Source organism: Hemitrygon akajei, chromosome 1, assembly GCF_048418815.1.
Source record: "Hemitrygon akajei chromosome 1, sHemAka1.3, whole genome shotgun sequence".
NCBI classification, from domain to species: Eukaryota; Metazoa; Chordata; class Chondrichthyes; order Myliobatiformes; family Dasyatidae; genus Hemitrygon; species Hemitrygon akajei.
Genome location: NC_133124.1, coordinates 24,052,129 through 24,067,934, shown reverse-complemented (window position 1 = coordinate 24,067,934; position 15,806 = coordinate 24,052,129). Strand labels below are relative to the sequence as shown.

The following is a 15,806-nucleotide window of genomic DNA, read 5'->3' as shown; positions in this document are numbered from 1 at the left end:
TGTTGAGGCTGTTGCCCGCCTAACCTTGCATACCATGCCTGCAAGTTTCGTCGTTTAAAACAGTTCGCTCCTAAATTAACTGAAATAGTCACAAGACAGGTGCAGTGAATGTTTATCAGCCTTGTCTCGTTGATTTTCCTGTATGCACGCTTTTAATTTTAAAATGTCTACGAGTTTAAAGTCGGTGTCAAATTCCTTTCCTTGAAAGTTAGACGGTCGTGCTTTTAGTTAGAGGCTTTAACGGCGGAGTTCAAAGGCTTTGCTGTCCCCTCTACACTCAATCATTTTCACATTCTATTCCCCCAGTTATCTCCCTGTATCTGGCACCCTGTCTCTGATTGCTTCAGTCCTCCCGTCTCTACCTATCTGTGAGACTAGAGATATAAACGAGACGCGCAGAGAGCTCCAGTCTTTCTGCGGACCAGTTTTGCTGGGGTCATGTTGCATGTTAGGATCGACGCCGCTGTGGAGGCGCTGCAGAGCCCGTGTTTAAGTCAGCACTGTGTGAATCCAATCAGGATCTCCAGTTTTCCAGTGAATTGTGCTCAAGGCGCTGCCTCCTCTCAAATAGCTCAGCAGAGAGCAGAGACACGCACTCTACCGCCCAGAACCTAGACATACTGGTCTTAAGACACACTGGACTTCTACAAACACCTGACTGATGGCAAAACACCATTAGGTCGGCATCTTATTTTCCACACTCTTTTCAGATGTTCGACGGCCTCGTTCAAGTGTAGCATGCCTGCTGTGATAGTACTGGATGATTTTGTGGTTATTTATCGTGCCTTTAGCTCTTATCTATTATATTTCTTATCTCGGAATTATCTTACTCTAGTCTGGCGTAACTAAGGCATATTACTTACTGTTCGTTTTGGGCCTATCTCTATCGATGTGTGGTTTCTGTAATTTCTGGCCAACTTATCTTTTGATACCTCAGCGTTTTCGCTACTTTGGAAATCTAATTGCTTTCCAGTTTGCAAGTTGTCGATATGTCTTGGCCAGTTCTGTAGGGGCGTGTGGTTATTACCCGGGATTCTAAGTGCAAGACATTTGTATCTGGATGTAGTCAGCGCGTTAATGTCATTTTATATATTGAGGTCTTCAAATGGCGCAGCGTTGGGGGGAAGTCTTTACACGCCAGAGCCGAGGCTGCAGCATGTTTCGTCACACGCTTGCCTTGCGATCTCGTTTCGGGGGGAATGCTAAAGGTCTTCCAATCCCGACATTTAAAGACAAGAGTTTGCGATGGCTCGGACTGGTATCGTATAGAAACCTGTGCCGGTAAACCAGGTTGGTAAACGGCCAAGTATGTAGACTCTCTGTGGGTACGTTGTCCATTGATTGACCCCCCCCCCCCTTCCTCATTTACGTACTCTCCGTTAGATTTGCGGGATGTTGAACTTTTCACTGTTGATTTTTAAAGTCTCCTAACTTCCCTTAGAAGAGATGGGGGGGGGGGGGGGTTGATAGTCGGTTTTCAGGAATTTTATGGAGGCGGGTGGTTTTGTGACTGCGCAGCAGTTTTATTCTTACTTTGTCCCGTAGCGAATGCTCACCCGGGGCAGTTTAAAAGACCGCGAGTAGCTATTTCATGGTCAAAATATGAACGAAAATTTTAGAGAAATTGATTTTCATTGAAAAGACCATGAACTTTAAAGTGATATACTTGTAGGATCTTCCCACCGAACACGCGTGGAACAATCTGCCAAAAGAGGTGAACCCCAGGGGAGATGGACTCCAGTAAATACACTCGAAAGATCAGTCGTAAATGATTCTTCGACCGTTTAACTATTTTATCAAATTGCTTTGTACTTTAAAAGAACACCCAGAATTGTTCAGGGGGTTTGTTTTGAAAGAGGTATTTAAGAGGTGATACAATTGTTCCGTTTGTCTAGTGCGAACACAGAACGATAAAAGGAGATTCGAGCTTTAATTAACAACGAACTCGAGAACTGGCTTTCTTAGTGTGTGTGTATCTCTCTCTCTCTCTCTCTCTCTCTCTCTCTCCCTCTCTCACCCCCCCCCTCTCTCTCTCTCTCTCTCTCTCTCTCTCTCTCTCTCTCTCCTCTCTCTCTCTCTCTCTCTCTCTCTCTCTCTCTGTCATTGATTTTTACACTTACAGACTATTTGTTTTGGACCATCCCCTCCAGGACTGCACTTTGACGTTTGGACTTCTCGGAACCTGGATGGACCCGAATGAACCTGACTGGTCAAACGTGGCAAAGCACTTCGCCCCAAACGGCTTCAGCTCACCGCCTGACCAGGGTTACTTAAAGTTTGCTGGCCGCCACCACAGCGGAGGAGAGGGCAGCTCAGGGTCGGAAGAAAGCCTGAGGTTGGCGGAATCCTCGGTTCCCACTCTGGACACGAACAGGAGCCATCTCCTGCAGCGGAGGCCAGTAGACGCCTGCCTTCCCTTTGGACACACTTCACAAGAACACGCCACCTTCATGACGGATCTGGATCAGACAGGCAAACTGTTTCTGCCCAGAGGGATTAAAAGGGAATATGTGACACATCCATCGATTGATATGTACCAAAGTTTGCCTGTGGCATCCGTGCAGGGTCCGAGTACCTACCCACACGATGTTCCTAACAACTTCATGCACTCCAGTACAAGTTCACCCGTCTATGTTCCCACTACCAGGGTTAGCTCCATGATCCAGACCATTCCCTATCTCCAAGGTAGCGGATCGAGCCAGCAGAGCCACCCCGTTACTAACCACTCGGTCTGGACTCAACCTGCCTCGGAAAGCTCAACCTACAGCTCCAGCAGACCTCACGAAATGGTTTCCAGCAGATTCTCCTTCTCCCCCAGTCCGCCCATTTCAAACGGAGCTTCTCGAGATTCTGGCTACCATAACAGTCTGAATGGCAGAGATCAGTACACTGGCGCTTTGGCCAGGCCTCTTAATGGATCTTATCCCAGCCCTTACACTTCTTACGTTGGGCCGCAGTTGGCTTCGGCATGGACTGCAGCAAGTTCCTTTGAAAGCCCAATGCTACAGAGCTTGCAAAGCAGACCTACAACCATACCAGTGCGGGGACCCAATGGAGGTAAGTCACCCCCCCTGTGCACCAGACATTTGTGTTATGACCGACAATCGTTAGCTTCTTATCCCTTATTCTCCCTCTGAAATAGTCGTTTCCGATCTACGTGGTGGGACTGTTCCATCCTTAGATTGGGAACATTTTAACTGCAAAAAGAAAATACTGTGAGCGTTGTAGTTTAGTGTACTGTTGCTGTGTGTGATATTGAACATTTTAAATTGCAGAATCCCAGCCTCGCATTACATTCTTGGATATGTCAGGAGTGTTTATCATAAAGGAACTTCTGGCTTCTGTTTAATAGCGAACGAAATTCTGCACGGGTATTTTCGTTTTGTTACTAAAACAGGGACAGGAGAGGATGAGAGCGGGTGACTGTAGATTAGTCATGGCGCATCCAAATATGGCATAGTGTACAAAGCATCGTCAATTTCACCAAAAATTATGCTAATCAAAATAATCCGACCAAAATTCGTGTGTGGCATTTTGAGATCAGTTTATTTATATACATTCGATCAGTGAGAATATTTTAAACATAACTATAAACAGCACAATTACTGCATGTGACAAACTTTGCTAATATCGGAGCACATTCAAAAAGTGTATGACTAAATACCGTTGTTAGAGCTGCGAGTACACCAAAATCGGAGGTCGTGAGATGAAAAAAAAAACATCAGGTTATATTTCCTGGACACATCCAAGAATTTTGAAATATCCATTCTAAAAAAAACTCCTGCAGCAATCGTGTCAGCAGTCGATTAGACTGGCAACTTTAAGTGTCAAACAATTCGTGTTGCCTAATAAACGGGGACGACAACCGCCACATAATTGTGTGAACTGCACAATTATTTCCTTTTCGATAAATTCACACTGACATATTCTGTTTCACAGCTCTCATTCTACGATAGTTTACAGCCACTGAAATAGGCCTATTTTGGTAAATAGATTATACTGTAATAATAATCAGAAGAACTTCGTCTTTTACTCAGCGCGGAACAATATTCGCTCATTCCGCATTACTTGTACACCTGAGTCAGAATTTCATGATTCTTTACCTCCTTAAATCTTACTGTTCAGCAGGAGGCCGGTAGGCCCATTAACTTTATTCCGGGTCCCACCTGCCACAGTCCCTTTCTCCCACTTATTCTCTCTCAGATATTCATGCCAATCCTTGATCTTAATCATTAGTGTATCGTATTCTGGAAAATGAAAGTAAATTAGAATGCTATTTATTGTTATTACATTACTGTCTATATTTTGGGAATATGAATGTTTTCTCCACGTAGAGAACCAATAAACGCATAAATGTGTTAGAGGATCTAAATGCAATGATTGCTGACACACAGGAGCCCATACAACACACACACACATACACACACACACACACACACACACACACACACACACACACACACACACACACACACACACACACACACACACACACACACACACACACACACACACACACACACACACACCACTCCTCTTTTCTAGTCCAATTTAAATAGCAAGCTAATCCGAAAATGTTACTGAATTAGTAGTAATAATATAATAAGGACTTTAAAAAAAAATTCTAAACACTGCCTAACTTTTCAGACAAGTCTGGCAAGATCGAACTATAAAGAGAAATTGTGAAATGAACTCCCACGGGGAGTAATTACGTTATTAACGTGTAACATCGGTGATATCGAACGCATTACAGTTTATCGTAAACTCAGCTAGTCCTCTCCTATTTATGAACAAAATAACAAATACTCGAATGAAAAGAATAAAGATTCGCCGCCTTTGCCTAATAACTAACAGCTGAAAATAAACTGAGAACCTTGAACTAGACTAGGTTTGGAAAAACAAAATGCTGGAGAAACTCAGCAGGCCAGGCAGCATCTATGGAAAAGAGTAAACACGTTTCGGTCAGAGACGCTTTACTTCTCCTCTGACTTCCTTTCCAGTCCTGATGGAGGTTCTTGGCCCGAAACGTCGACTGTTGACTCTTTTCCAGAGACGTTGCCTGGCCAGGCATGTGTGTGTTGCTTTGGATTTCCAGCATTTGCAGATTTTCTTCTGTTAGATTTTAGAAAACAGCCCTCTTTCCCTTGCATTCATGCTATAGACCGACAGTTAATTTATTTGAATTGATAATTTTGTGATATCCGTTAAAGAGTGTGCTTTCACTACCCTCCCCCAGAACAAGTTACGAAAAGTATAAACTTCCTTTCTCTGGACCATACACTGGCCAGCCCTGAAATCCAACATTACTGGTGGCCATGTCCTGGTCTCACCTCTGCGTTCGCCTCTGCGAACTCATTTATTTTAATCAGAGGTTTGGTCCGTCTGTTCACGGTTAATTTACACGAAGGGACATGCAGGAAATCGGAAATTCCCCAAACCAAATGGATTTGAGAATACATATCGGCATTTGAAGTCCTTCTTTGGAAAATGCGCGTTTCATTAGTTAAAACATTTTCTATGTACACCCTAGTCTCAAATTTAGGTATAATTTGAATTAAAGTTATTATAGTTAATGTTCTGCATTTAACATGCTGTGCATTCTTAAATTTAAGTTTTATCTAACCAATGTCAAAAAAATGCTCTACATTCTTCCCGAAAGTCAAATTGCCCAAACAACATAAACAATTCTTTAAATAAATCGGTAAAACGAAATTATCATAATCCTGGCAAACTGTCAATTTGCATATTCATGATATTGTAATACCGACCTCCCAGACCATAGGAAGAGCACGTTTGCGCGCATGGGTTGTGCAAAAGGTTATGAGCAATCTTTACCGTAGGCGCTTGACACCGTTTACTCGTTCGGACCAGTAAAGATTTTAAAATAGCCTTGCTGCAGAGGTCAAACCGCAAATCCGAAAATCAAGTTTAATTTCTTCCATGTGCTCCTTACGGTGACGTTAGTCATTCTTATCTTGTTTGACGAACTTTTAAGGGATAAAATGATTTCAAGAACATGATGTCATTGCAGTTTGTATTAAAGACAAACACTTAACACAATCGTACGAAATATAAACTTGGAAGTAATTAATTAAATACATAAGATGTCCCAGATAAATTCCATAGCGATATGCCGCAGTTCGACTCCCAAGTGTTCAGGTTTGTCCCGAGTTGGAAGTGTTAGTATCAGTACTTTGGGGTTCTTTCACAAGCAGAATAAAAGTTACTGTTTATTCCAGTATCTGATTATATTGATAGAGGGTTAACTGACGTGGACAAAGTCGTAGGGATCATAGGTAGCAACTCAATTGGGGTCGCAAACCGGGAGTCTCAGGATCACATTCGGATTCTCGGATCAGAATTTAAATGCCACTCTTTATTCAATATACTTCACAATCTAAAATCTGTAACAGCTAATTCCTAAAATCAAACATAAATTAAAGGAACACTGCATTTAAAAAAAAAATAAAGCCGAGATTCGGAAATCTGCGGTTGCAGGTTAGACCAGGTAAATCAAAACAAACAAAAAATTACACCTCTGTGGTGAGTTTTAAGTCTTTAGGTGAAGTTAGCTGGTGGTTTTTTTTTACAATATTTCACATTGGATGCTTGCACATTTTATAGTGAATGGAATCTTTCAGTATGAAGTGTTTTTTTAAAATAAGATCGCTGTTAGGCACCACGCAGATGGATCAATTTTATTGAATCTCCACTGTCGCTGAAACAATTTTTGGATCAGCCGATGAAAAATAGGACATGAATTTTAGGAAATAGGATTCAGTTAAATTCACACACACACACACAGTGCTGGAGGGACTCAGCAACCCGGGCAACTTCTGTGGAAAGGAGTAAACAGTCGACCTTTCGGGCCGCCAACCTTCCCCATGAATCCCGATGAAGGGTCTCGGCCTGAACCATCGACTGTGCTCTTCCATAGATGCTGCCGGGCCTGCTGAGTTCCTCCAGCATTTTGTGTGTGTCGCTTGGATTTCCAGCATCTGCAGATTTTCTATTGTTTGTGTTGAAATAAATTCAGTCCTAATAATCAATACCATCAGTCCGAACCTTATGAAACATAACCATATTTCGCCCCGGACTGACAAAACCCCATAGATAATGGGCACATGAAGTTTCGCTGCTTTTTTCAGTAATGCATTCGGGTGCTGCTATTTTCTGTAGAGTTGAGGTTGCAGACAATCAAATGTCTCCCCGCATGTTGCCCTTGGAATGTGAATTTTTGTCGCTAAAAACAGAAATGGTCTGCAAAGTCCAGACGCTCACTCCAAAGAAAACTCAGTACTGACAAGGGCTCCACTTCCTCGGACCAAAACAATATTGCATGGATTTTAAGGAGTGCGCGTATGCTGAAGAATTGTAGAAGCAATAATTTCAGCGATGGAATAGAAAATGATATTCCAGTGCACTGAACCAGGCTTTCGGAAGAAGCCTGGCGTTTTGCCTGGGTCTCTCATTTTCCCCCATGTTTCACACGTTTACAATTTCTGCCTCTCATTTAGCACACTGTCGCTTTTAAATATAACCATCCCCACCGTCTCGTTACATACAGCCGAGACGACGATAATCGCCTTTCAGTGCAAGACCACACCATTTGGCAATGGATCCAGACTACTCGCTCCCTTTGGAGCCACCATTGTTACATCTCTTCAGTTAGATATTAAAGCGCATTGTAAATGTAGAAACAATTGTGCTGAACCAATTAACGTTTAAACTACCCGCAAAGTAAACTGTTAGACTGTGGAAACACCTCAGCTTGTTTGAAGACAGCGTTTATACAGCAACTGCTGAGAATATGTTTATGAAGGATTAATTCTCTCCTTTCGCTGCTTTGATGTTTGTTGTTGGAGCGATCAATCTGGGAGACATTGTCTCGAGTAATTCTTTGTAGTGTAGGCTTGCAGGTTACATATAAATCCTTCCAACATTTTTGCAGCAGCCCTCTACCAGGACGTTACACCTCCCCATGTCCCCTTCAGTCATTTTCGTGGAAGATTTCAAGAGTTGTGCAATCGAAACGTAACATGTTGAAATTACACGCGCTATTATAATAGTATTACATCTGTAGCAAGAAGAGTTTATTTTCTGAAATAAGATTATTTTGTTTATAAATCCCACGAGGATTCCCTATTCATTTATCATCATTATTAACTCGGACAATTATAGGAAGGTCCGGCCGTCTTATTTGGCGTTATAAAGGAATTGATTTATAGCCCGAGGCTGTAGGTCGAACGCTTTTATATGGTGGGAGAAAAGTGCGCTGAGCGCGTGTTGCTTTACTCGGAAAGTCCCCGATAAAAGTGGCCCAGGGTTGGAAAATAGGAGGGTGGTGAATATTCGGGCAGGATGAGGGTTAATTAATTTCCAGCGGAGGGCTTTGTTTTAATCAGCCGCCGTGTAAGGCGTTGACGATCTGAAATATTGTAGTTCGGTTACATTTATGTACCAAAATGTAGCAATGAAGGACAGGCCCGCTGTATTTGGGACAGGAAAGAAGGTGGTTAATTATCCAGATGTTTACCACGTCAGAATCATATTTACACTATATATACAAAGATGAAAAGACTAGAAAGATTGCCAGATTTGTAGTCAAGAAAGGTTTGCGCTTTGACAACGTATTAACATTTTAGAAACCGTTTACTGTATACCAAGTGAGTATACTCAATCTGAAGAAGGCGGATATGCTGAAAGTTTCTACTTTAACATCTATGGGTTCTGGTTCTTTGTTTCTGATGTTTTCATGCCGATGACATCAAAACAAATTACTGGAAATACTTAGAGGATCAGGCAACTTGCTTTGGAAGAGGGAAAAAATCATTTTTCCAGTGCCCGCCCTTCATGTTACATTGTATTTTTAGTACTGTAATCAATACAGAACAGAATAAAATAAAAACCTGCGGATGCTGGAAAGCTAAAATAAAAGTAGAGAACGCTGGAAACACTTCACAAGTCTGTAGAGAAAGAAACAAAGTTAATGTTTCGGTCGGAAGAGCTTTCATCTGAAAGTTAACCCACAGACACGGCCTGACAGGAATATTTCCAGCATTTTCTCTGTACTTTACAGTATACACGCAGATCCACTTCTTCATTGGTTATTTTTTCACTGTTACATTTTTCGTTTGACCTAAATTTTAGAATTATGTTTTCTCCAATTTATACATCACAGTGCAGGATTCACACAGAAGAATTAATATTGAATTAAACAACGAAGCTCTGCCAATCTGAATCTTCCTTCAAACTGAAAGTTTTGCATTTAACGAAATACACATAACTTTGTGTCATGGTATGTTATATTACAGTCGATTCACTACCCACACCCTGCTTCCAGTGACTGTATTGATTAGCCAAAATAAAGATTCTGTTCAGTTTAGAACCGCTGATCTTCACCACAACCGATAGGGTAGGGGGAAAAAAACAATAGATACGACTATCCATTAAAATAACAACAACTCGCTGGAGTTTAGAAGAATAATCTCAATGAAATCTATGGAATATTGAAATATGGATACGGAGACAGTTATTCCCATATCGGGGACTAGAAGACACAGCATCAGAATTGAAGAACATCTCTTTAGAACAGAGATGAGAAGGGATTACTTTAGCCGGCCGGTGGTGAATCTGGAATTCATTGCCCCAGACGGCCAAGTCATTGGATATATTTAAAGCAGAGGTTGTTAATGGGCTGAATTGTCCTTTATCTTATGGCCTACGTCGACCCTCCTGTTTAAAATGCTTTGGATGAATGGAAGGCAGACCGAGAGCAGACGCACCATTTATCCAGGCGGGATGATTTGTTCGCAGCATTCTGTATCTGGAAGGTGCTCAGTACAATGGGCAGCAGGTTTATTATCGAGATGATAAGTGCACAGGTTGGCAATTTAGCCAATCAGTAAATCAGATATTCTTAGGTGTTTAGACTTGGAAGTACGTGCGTAATAACTCCAGTTAGCCGCTGGTCACGATTTGTGAAAAAAAATAACTTCTCCAGTGAGCATGGATACTCATTAGGGAAATAATACAGAACGATCTATGTAATAAGCCACCCGATACCCATCTAACAAACACAAAATGCTGGAGGAACTCACGACGTTTCCGGCCGAAACCCTTCGGCAGGACCATTTACCCATTTAATCCAATCCAACAGTAAAAAAATATCCATTTAATTTCGGGACTAGTCACCTCTTCTTAAAAACTAGAGTGAGAAAATTCAGACCAAGGTTTATTTTTTTAAAATGCCAACGAACCCAACTTTCACCCTAAACCAGGCCTATGTTTCAGAAAGTACTTTATCACAGCAAATCAGCTCCCGTTTGCAATGGCCGAACCATTTCCTTTAAAAATGGTTTTCACCCAAGGTTCTCGGATAGGACCCGGCGTACAGCGGAACAATTGCACTAAAACAGAAATAAAATTTGAAACTCAAGGAGTTGGACATTAAAATCATAATTCAATTTTTCTACAAACGGTGATCAAATATGACAAGACATTCCTATTGGAAATTTTCAGTGTTACTATTAGAACATAAAATGTAAGCAATATTGGAGCACATGATTTAAAAATAACATTTTCAAAGAATTTAAAACTCAAGAGTTAGTAAATACTGAGGTGGGCAAGAGGGACAGGCTTACTTTTCAAAGGCATTCCAAGACCTACCAAAGTGCTTTACAGACAATGATAAATTTTTAGATGGTAGTCATTATAATGACAGAATATTGATTCGTTGTAATTATTTCACGTAGCTTTGTTAGAAGATGATTAAGTGCATTATTTCAATAACTTTCTTTATTTTGGTGGACGGCAGAGCTGCTGGAGGAGCTGTCCGAAGCCCGCGAATGTGTCAATTGTGGCTCCATGTCCACTCCCCTGTGGCGACGCGACGGCACCGGCCATTACTTGTGCAACGCCTGCGGTCTGTACCATAAGATGAACGGGCTCAGCCGACCTCTTATCAAACCTCAGAAGAGAATGGTAAGCGGCTTATGTAACCCCGCCAGTCCAATCCAGATGCAGCAGGTACTACCTTTAATATAAATGATAACTAGAGCCTGCAAGGTAGCAATACTTCTTAGAATACAATGCAAAGTTTGAGCTTCTGTTAATTAAAAATCGCATTTTTAATCCAGTCCAGTAAAATTGTGTATTTCAATCCTTTAATTGACTAATTAGTCTTCGGTACTCTAAAACCAGTACTTGAAACCATTTAGAGTCCAGTGTATCAGTAGATACACACAGCAACTGTATATGTATTTTAGAAGATGATGTTGTGATTGTAAAGGATCCACTATGATGATGACATTATTCGCCCATAATGACCAGCCACGCTAAATATTTATTTATCAGTTAGGGTTTGCCCCAATGCAAAATAATACTGATTAATGTTGGGAAACATTTCAGCTCTATACACATTCCTATAACATGCCAATCTAGTTTTTATTGGTGATTACTAAAATTTAAGTTTGTTCCAACGTACAATTGAAGGACCATCATATGGAGAATAGTTTAACGTAGAGAAGCCAATAACTTTCGGAATAAATCGAAAATGAAAACAGCATCTAAGTGGAAATGCACAGCACTCCGTCGTTATGGCAGAGCCTTCCCTATTAGGCAAGACAGACTTGTAACCAACTCCCCCAGATTTCTTCTAGTTCTCGTTTCATATGAAGTGAGTCCAGTAAAATTGTGCATTTTAATCCTTTAATCGACCATGGTAACCAACCTTCTGTACTCTGTACTTGAAACGGAATTACTTTATTTTTAAACCATAAGCAGATAACTATAGGAAAAGAGATGTAATTTTCACCGTCAGGCCATGAAAGGGTTTATGTTCAAAACTTTTTTTCCCCTTGCTTTGTGTGGAATCAAGAGTCTGGCGTTACGTGACAAAAAATTTGTTGACATTCCCGTGCTAGTACTGTATAAAACAAGAGCGGAGTTAAACAAAGTCCAGAGGCAAAATTTATCCCAAACGAGAAGATTTCTTCCTCCCAAATCTGACATCACATTTATTGCATCTATTTACCGGGTTGATTAATAATAGTGTTAAACTCGATAAAGAGCTTTGATTAGTTTCTTCCAATTACTACGCTGTTTCGCAATTGGCTGTTTTCTTTTTAAGAAGGGAATCACATCAACTGCTGTGTTAAAAAGAGACTTTAAAAGGTTTTTTTTGGTGGGAAAACACTGAACGCCCCCAGCCACTTAATTTAATGAGGCAAATGGTTACCGTGAGGTGAGATAAAGCGACAGGGAATATTCCTTAGCTTGCATTACTGAGCTACAACAGCCCCCGCTAAAACAAGGAGATAAAGGCAATCACGGTAGTGATTGCATCTCTTTTTTCGGTCTACGATTAGGATTAGGTGTTGTAGTAAGAATCCAGGTTATTTTTTGCTCCCTAGTACTGCAAAAACAAGTTGGAATTTTTAGATTTATTGTAAGATAACTGACGGTCGGATCAAAAGAACAAGTCGATAATTTAAAAAAAAAGTTAGCAGCAATTTAAAATGTTGAAACTTTACCTACAATTAAACGTATACCCACCCCGTTATTCACAACTAAACTTTGAACTTCCACGCCAGGCTCTTGCTAATATGGTTTTTCCAGGTAATGATGGACCTGCAATGACGCAATTGGAGAGAAGTGAAGGCTGTGACTTGAACTCAGATGTATTTAATAATTTACCACAATCTTCAGTCAGCAGGCAAACATAAAGGAACATAGACTCTATTTGCAAGCTGTAAAATGTACAAATTAATCTGCCTTCCTAGTTGTTGAAGGATGTGTTTATGGGTTCATTTGTGCACTATTCGTTGTAAATGTTCCCCCGGGGATCAATTGGCTGTACATTTGCATCTGGGTCACAGATTAGTAGTTAAATTTCCCCCACAGAGAGAAAAGAGTCCTGGGAGACTGTCTGTTGGAGTGCAGCACTGTTGGGGACACTGTAGTAGGAGCTCTGATTTATTTTCCATGGTGGTTTGAAAGAAAGAAAAACTTTGGGCACTAAGTTTGAAGAACAACTGAGATTTCCTAGTTTTTGACTGAAGATATATACCTCAATGAACAGCACTGAATCATATCATCTGCTGTGTTCAGATTGATTGACATTACAACAGTGGGACTGCATGTGAAAAGTACTGCATTGGTAGTAAGTCACTTTGGCATGTCATATGCTTCATAAATGCAGGAAGAGTGAGATTTAAAAAAAAATATCAAAATCCCAAAGAATCACGGCAAGGTAGCATAGCAGTTAGCGTAAGGCTTTACAGTGCCAGCGAACTGGGTTCAATCCTGCTGCTGTCTGTAAGGAGTATGTACTTTCTCCCTGTGTGACCACATGGGGTTCTTCCAGGTGCTCTGGTTCTCTCCCACAGATGTATGTGTTAGTAAGGCTTAGTAAGTTATGTATGTGATTCTGGTGCCAGTATAGTACGCTATGTGGCACTGGCAGGCTCAGAGGCACTTGCAGGCTCTTCACACATTATAGCACTGTATTAGTCGTTGACACAAATAATGCATTTTACTGTATGTTTCCATATTTTGATGTTCGTGTGACAAAATAAAGCTAATCTCTAAATTATAACTAAGAAGGTCAGTAAGAAGATCATTTGTATAGTGCTCGGTTAAAAGGAATAAATTGATTATATCATTGAGTTTATGATGGTTAATGTGTGAGGAGATGCACCTTCCCATGCTTTCCACCCCCTGCAAATGTTGCTTGGTACAGGGAAAGCTTTGTTCTATGTTCTCTGCACCCTCTAGTTTGATGTTACATGTTTTTTCACTGTCTCCCAATTTCACGAAGATGTGCGTCACCACCTTTCCAAGGCCATTCAGTGATATCCAATAAATGTTAAAGTTTGTCAGTAATGCCTGCGCCCCACAAAACACTGATTAATCTCTTCCATAGCACATTTTATGCTTTTCCTTAATGTAGCCTGCAATCCTAAAGGAATTCCACGGACTGCCTGGCATAAAAAGGTTGGGAACCCTTGTCTTAGAGCAATGTCTAGGAACACTACATTAGGCTGTGGTTCTGCAGAATCCCGGAATACCTGTCTCAGGTCAGTTCCCACAGAGGTTGGAGGCCAGCCAAACATACTTGCTTGGCATTGAGGCCATGAATTAAAGTGAGAGGAGCAGTAAAGGTACTGGGTTCATAAGCTCACATTCAGTGACCTACTTTTGAAAAGACTTGTAAGTAGCACTCCAGGAAAAAGATGAACAATCACAGGGCAGGAGTTCTCTTGCCAGCCACTTTATGTTGGATTGCTTTGAGCCGTCTGCCAGAGCTAATTTTATGCCCCTTTGCTAACTGACCTTGTCATATTATTTTTGCAGTTCCAAACATTCTAATATCAGGGAATACCAGGGGATTTATTATGTGTTCTTAAACACAATGAAAAAGTTCAATAAAATGCTTTTGATAGGTTTATGGATTTTGGCCCAGAACCCACTGGATTTGGATATTTTAACTCTTTCTGATGATTATATGATTTTTGCACTGTAAAATCCAGTGTAATTGCAACAAAAGGACATCTGGGAACTTGGGTTCATCAAGCTGGGTGATAGATAGATGACAATGACAATTTAAGGATAGAGAAAGAAACAAGTGAAAGAACAGCAGAATGACGTTGGGAGAAATGATAAATCACGATGGAATGGTGGAGTAGAGTTGAAAGGCTGATTCTTCTCCTATGTCTTATGATTTGGGAGGAATATTGTTTCATTGTTTCATTCCTTGGGCCTCAAGTTGAGTATTATGTTAGGCAGGAAGTAGTGAGTGGGAGTAAAGGGGGCCTTTTCTGGTTGGTTGCCGGTGATTAGTGGTGTTCCCCAGGGATCAGTATTGGGACCGTTACTTTTCACATTGTTAATAATTTAGATAGTGGAATTGATGGCTTTGTGGCAAAGTCTGCGGGTGATACGAAGATAGGTGGAGGGGTAGGTAGTGCTGAGGAAGCAATGCGATTGCAGCAGGACTTAGACAAATTGGAAGAATGGGCAAAACAGTGGCAGATGGAATACAGTGTGGGGAAATGTATGATAATGCATTTCAGTAAAAGGAACAAAAGTAGGGACTGTTATATAAATGGGGAGAATGTTCAAACATCAGAGGTGCAGAGGGACTTAGGAGTCCTCGTACAAGACCCCCAGAAGGTTAATTTACAGGTTGAGTCTGTGGTAAAGAAGGCAAGTGCAATGTTGGCATTCATTTCAAGGGGAATAGAGTATAAAAGCAAAGAGATAACGGTGAGGCTTTATAAAGACACTAGTCAGGCCACATGGGAGTATTGTCAATAGTTTTGGGCCCCATATCTTGGAAAGGATGTTTTGTCATTGGAGAGAGTCCAGAAGAGATTTATGAGGATGATTCCAGAATGAAGGGGTTAACATATGAGGACCATTTGGCAGCTTTGGGCCTGTACTCACTGGAATTTAGAAGAATGTGTGAGAATATCATTGAAACCTACCAAATGTGGAAAGGATTAGATAGGGTGGATGTGGAGAGGATGCTTTCTCTGGTGGGGGTATCCAGAACTAGAGGGCACAGCCTCAAAATTGAGGGGCGACCTTTTAGAACTGAAGTAAGAACAGAGGTAAGGAGGAATTTTTTTAGCTAGAGAGTAGTAAATCCGTGGAATGCTCTGCCACAGACTACGGTGGAGGCCAAGTTTGTGGGGATATTTAGTTTCTTTATTGGTCAGGGCATTAAAGAAAATGGCGAGAAGGCAGGCATATGGGGTTGAGTGGCATCTGTGATCAGCCATGATGGAATGGTGGAGCAGATT

General features: G+C 41.1%; 1 protein-coding gene across 7 annotated transcripts in view; it reads left to right on the top strand.

Annotated features, from left to right (window-relative positions):
- The first annotated feature begins 425 nt into the window (after positions 1-425).
- Positions 426-15,806, top strand: part of LOC140724724 (GATA-binding factor 6-B-like) — a 39,871-nt gene continuing 24,490 nt past the window's right edge. For 4 of the 7 annotated variants that reach the window (XR_012098161.1, XM_073039252.1, XM_073039200.1 and 1 more), the window contains exons 1-3: positions 426-679; positions 2,151-3,057; positions 10,817-11,028. Coding sequence is in view for 6 of the 7 variants with exons in the window: in XM_073039252.1 (XP_072895353.1) it covers positions 2,187-3,057; positions 10,817-11,028 (1,083 nt within the window). In the remaining variant the exon portion in view is untranslated. Of the gene's footprint in view, positions 680-732; positions 1,326-2,150; positions 3,058-10,816; positions 11,029-15,806 lie in introns of those variants that run through there. The other 3 variants (XM_073039242.1, XM_073039214.1, XM_073039223.1) reach the window with 3 other exon arrangements.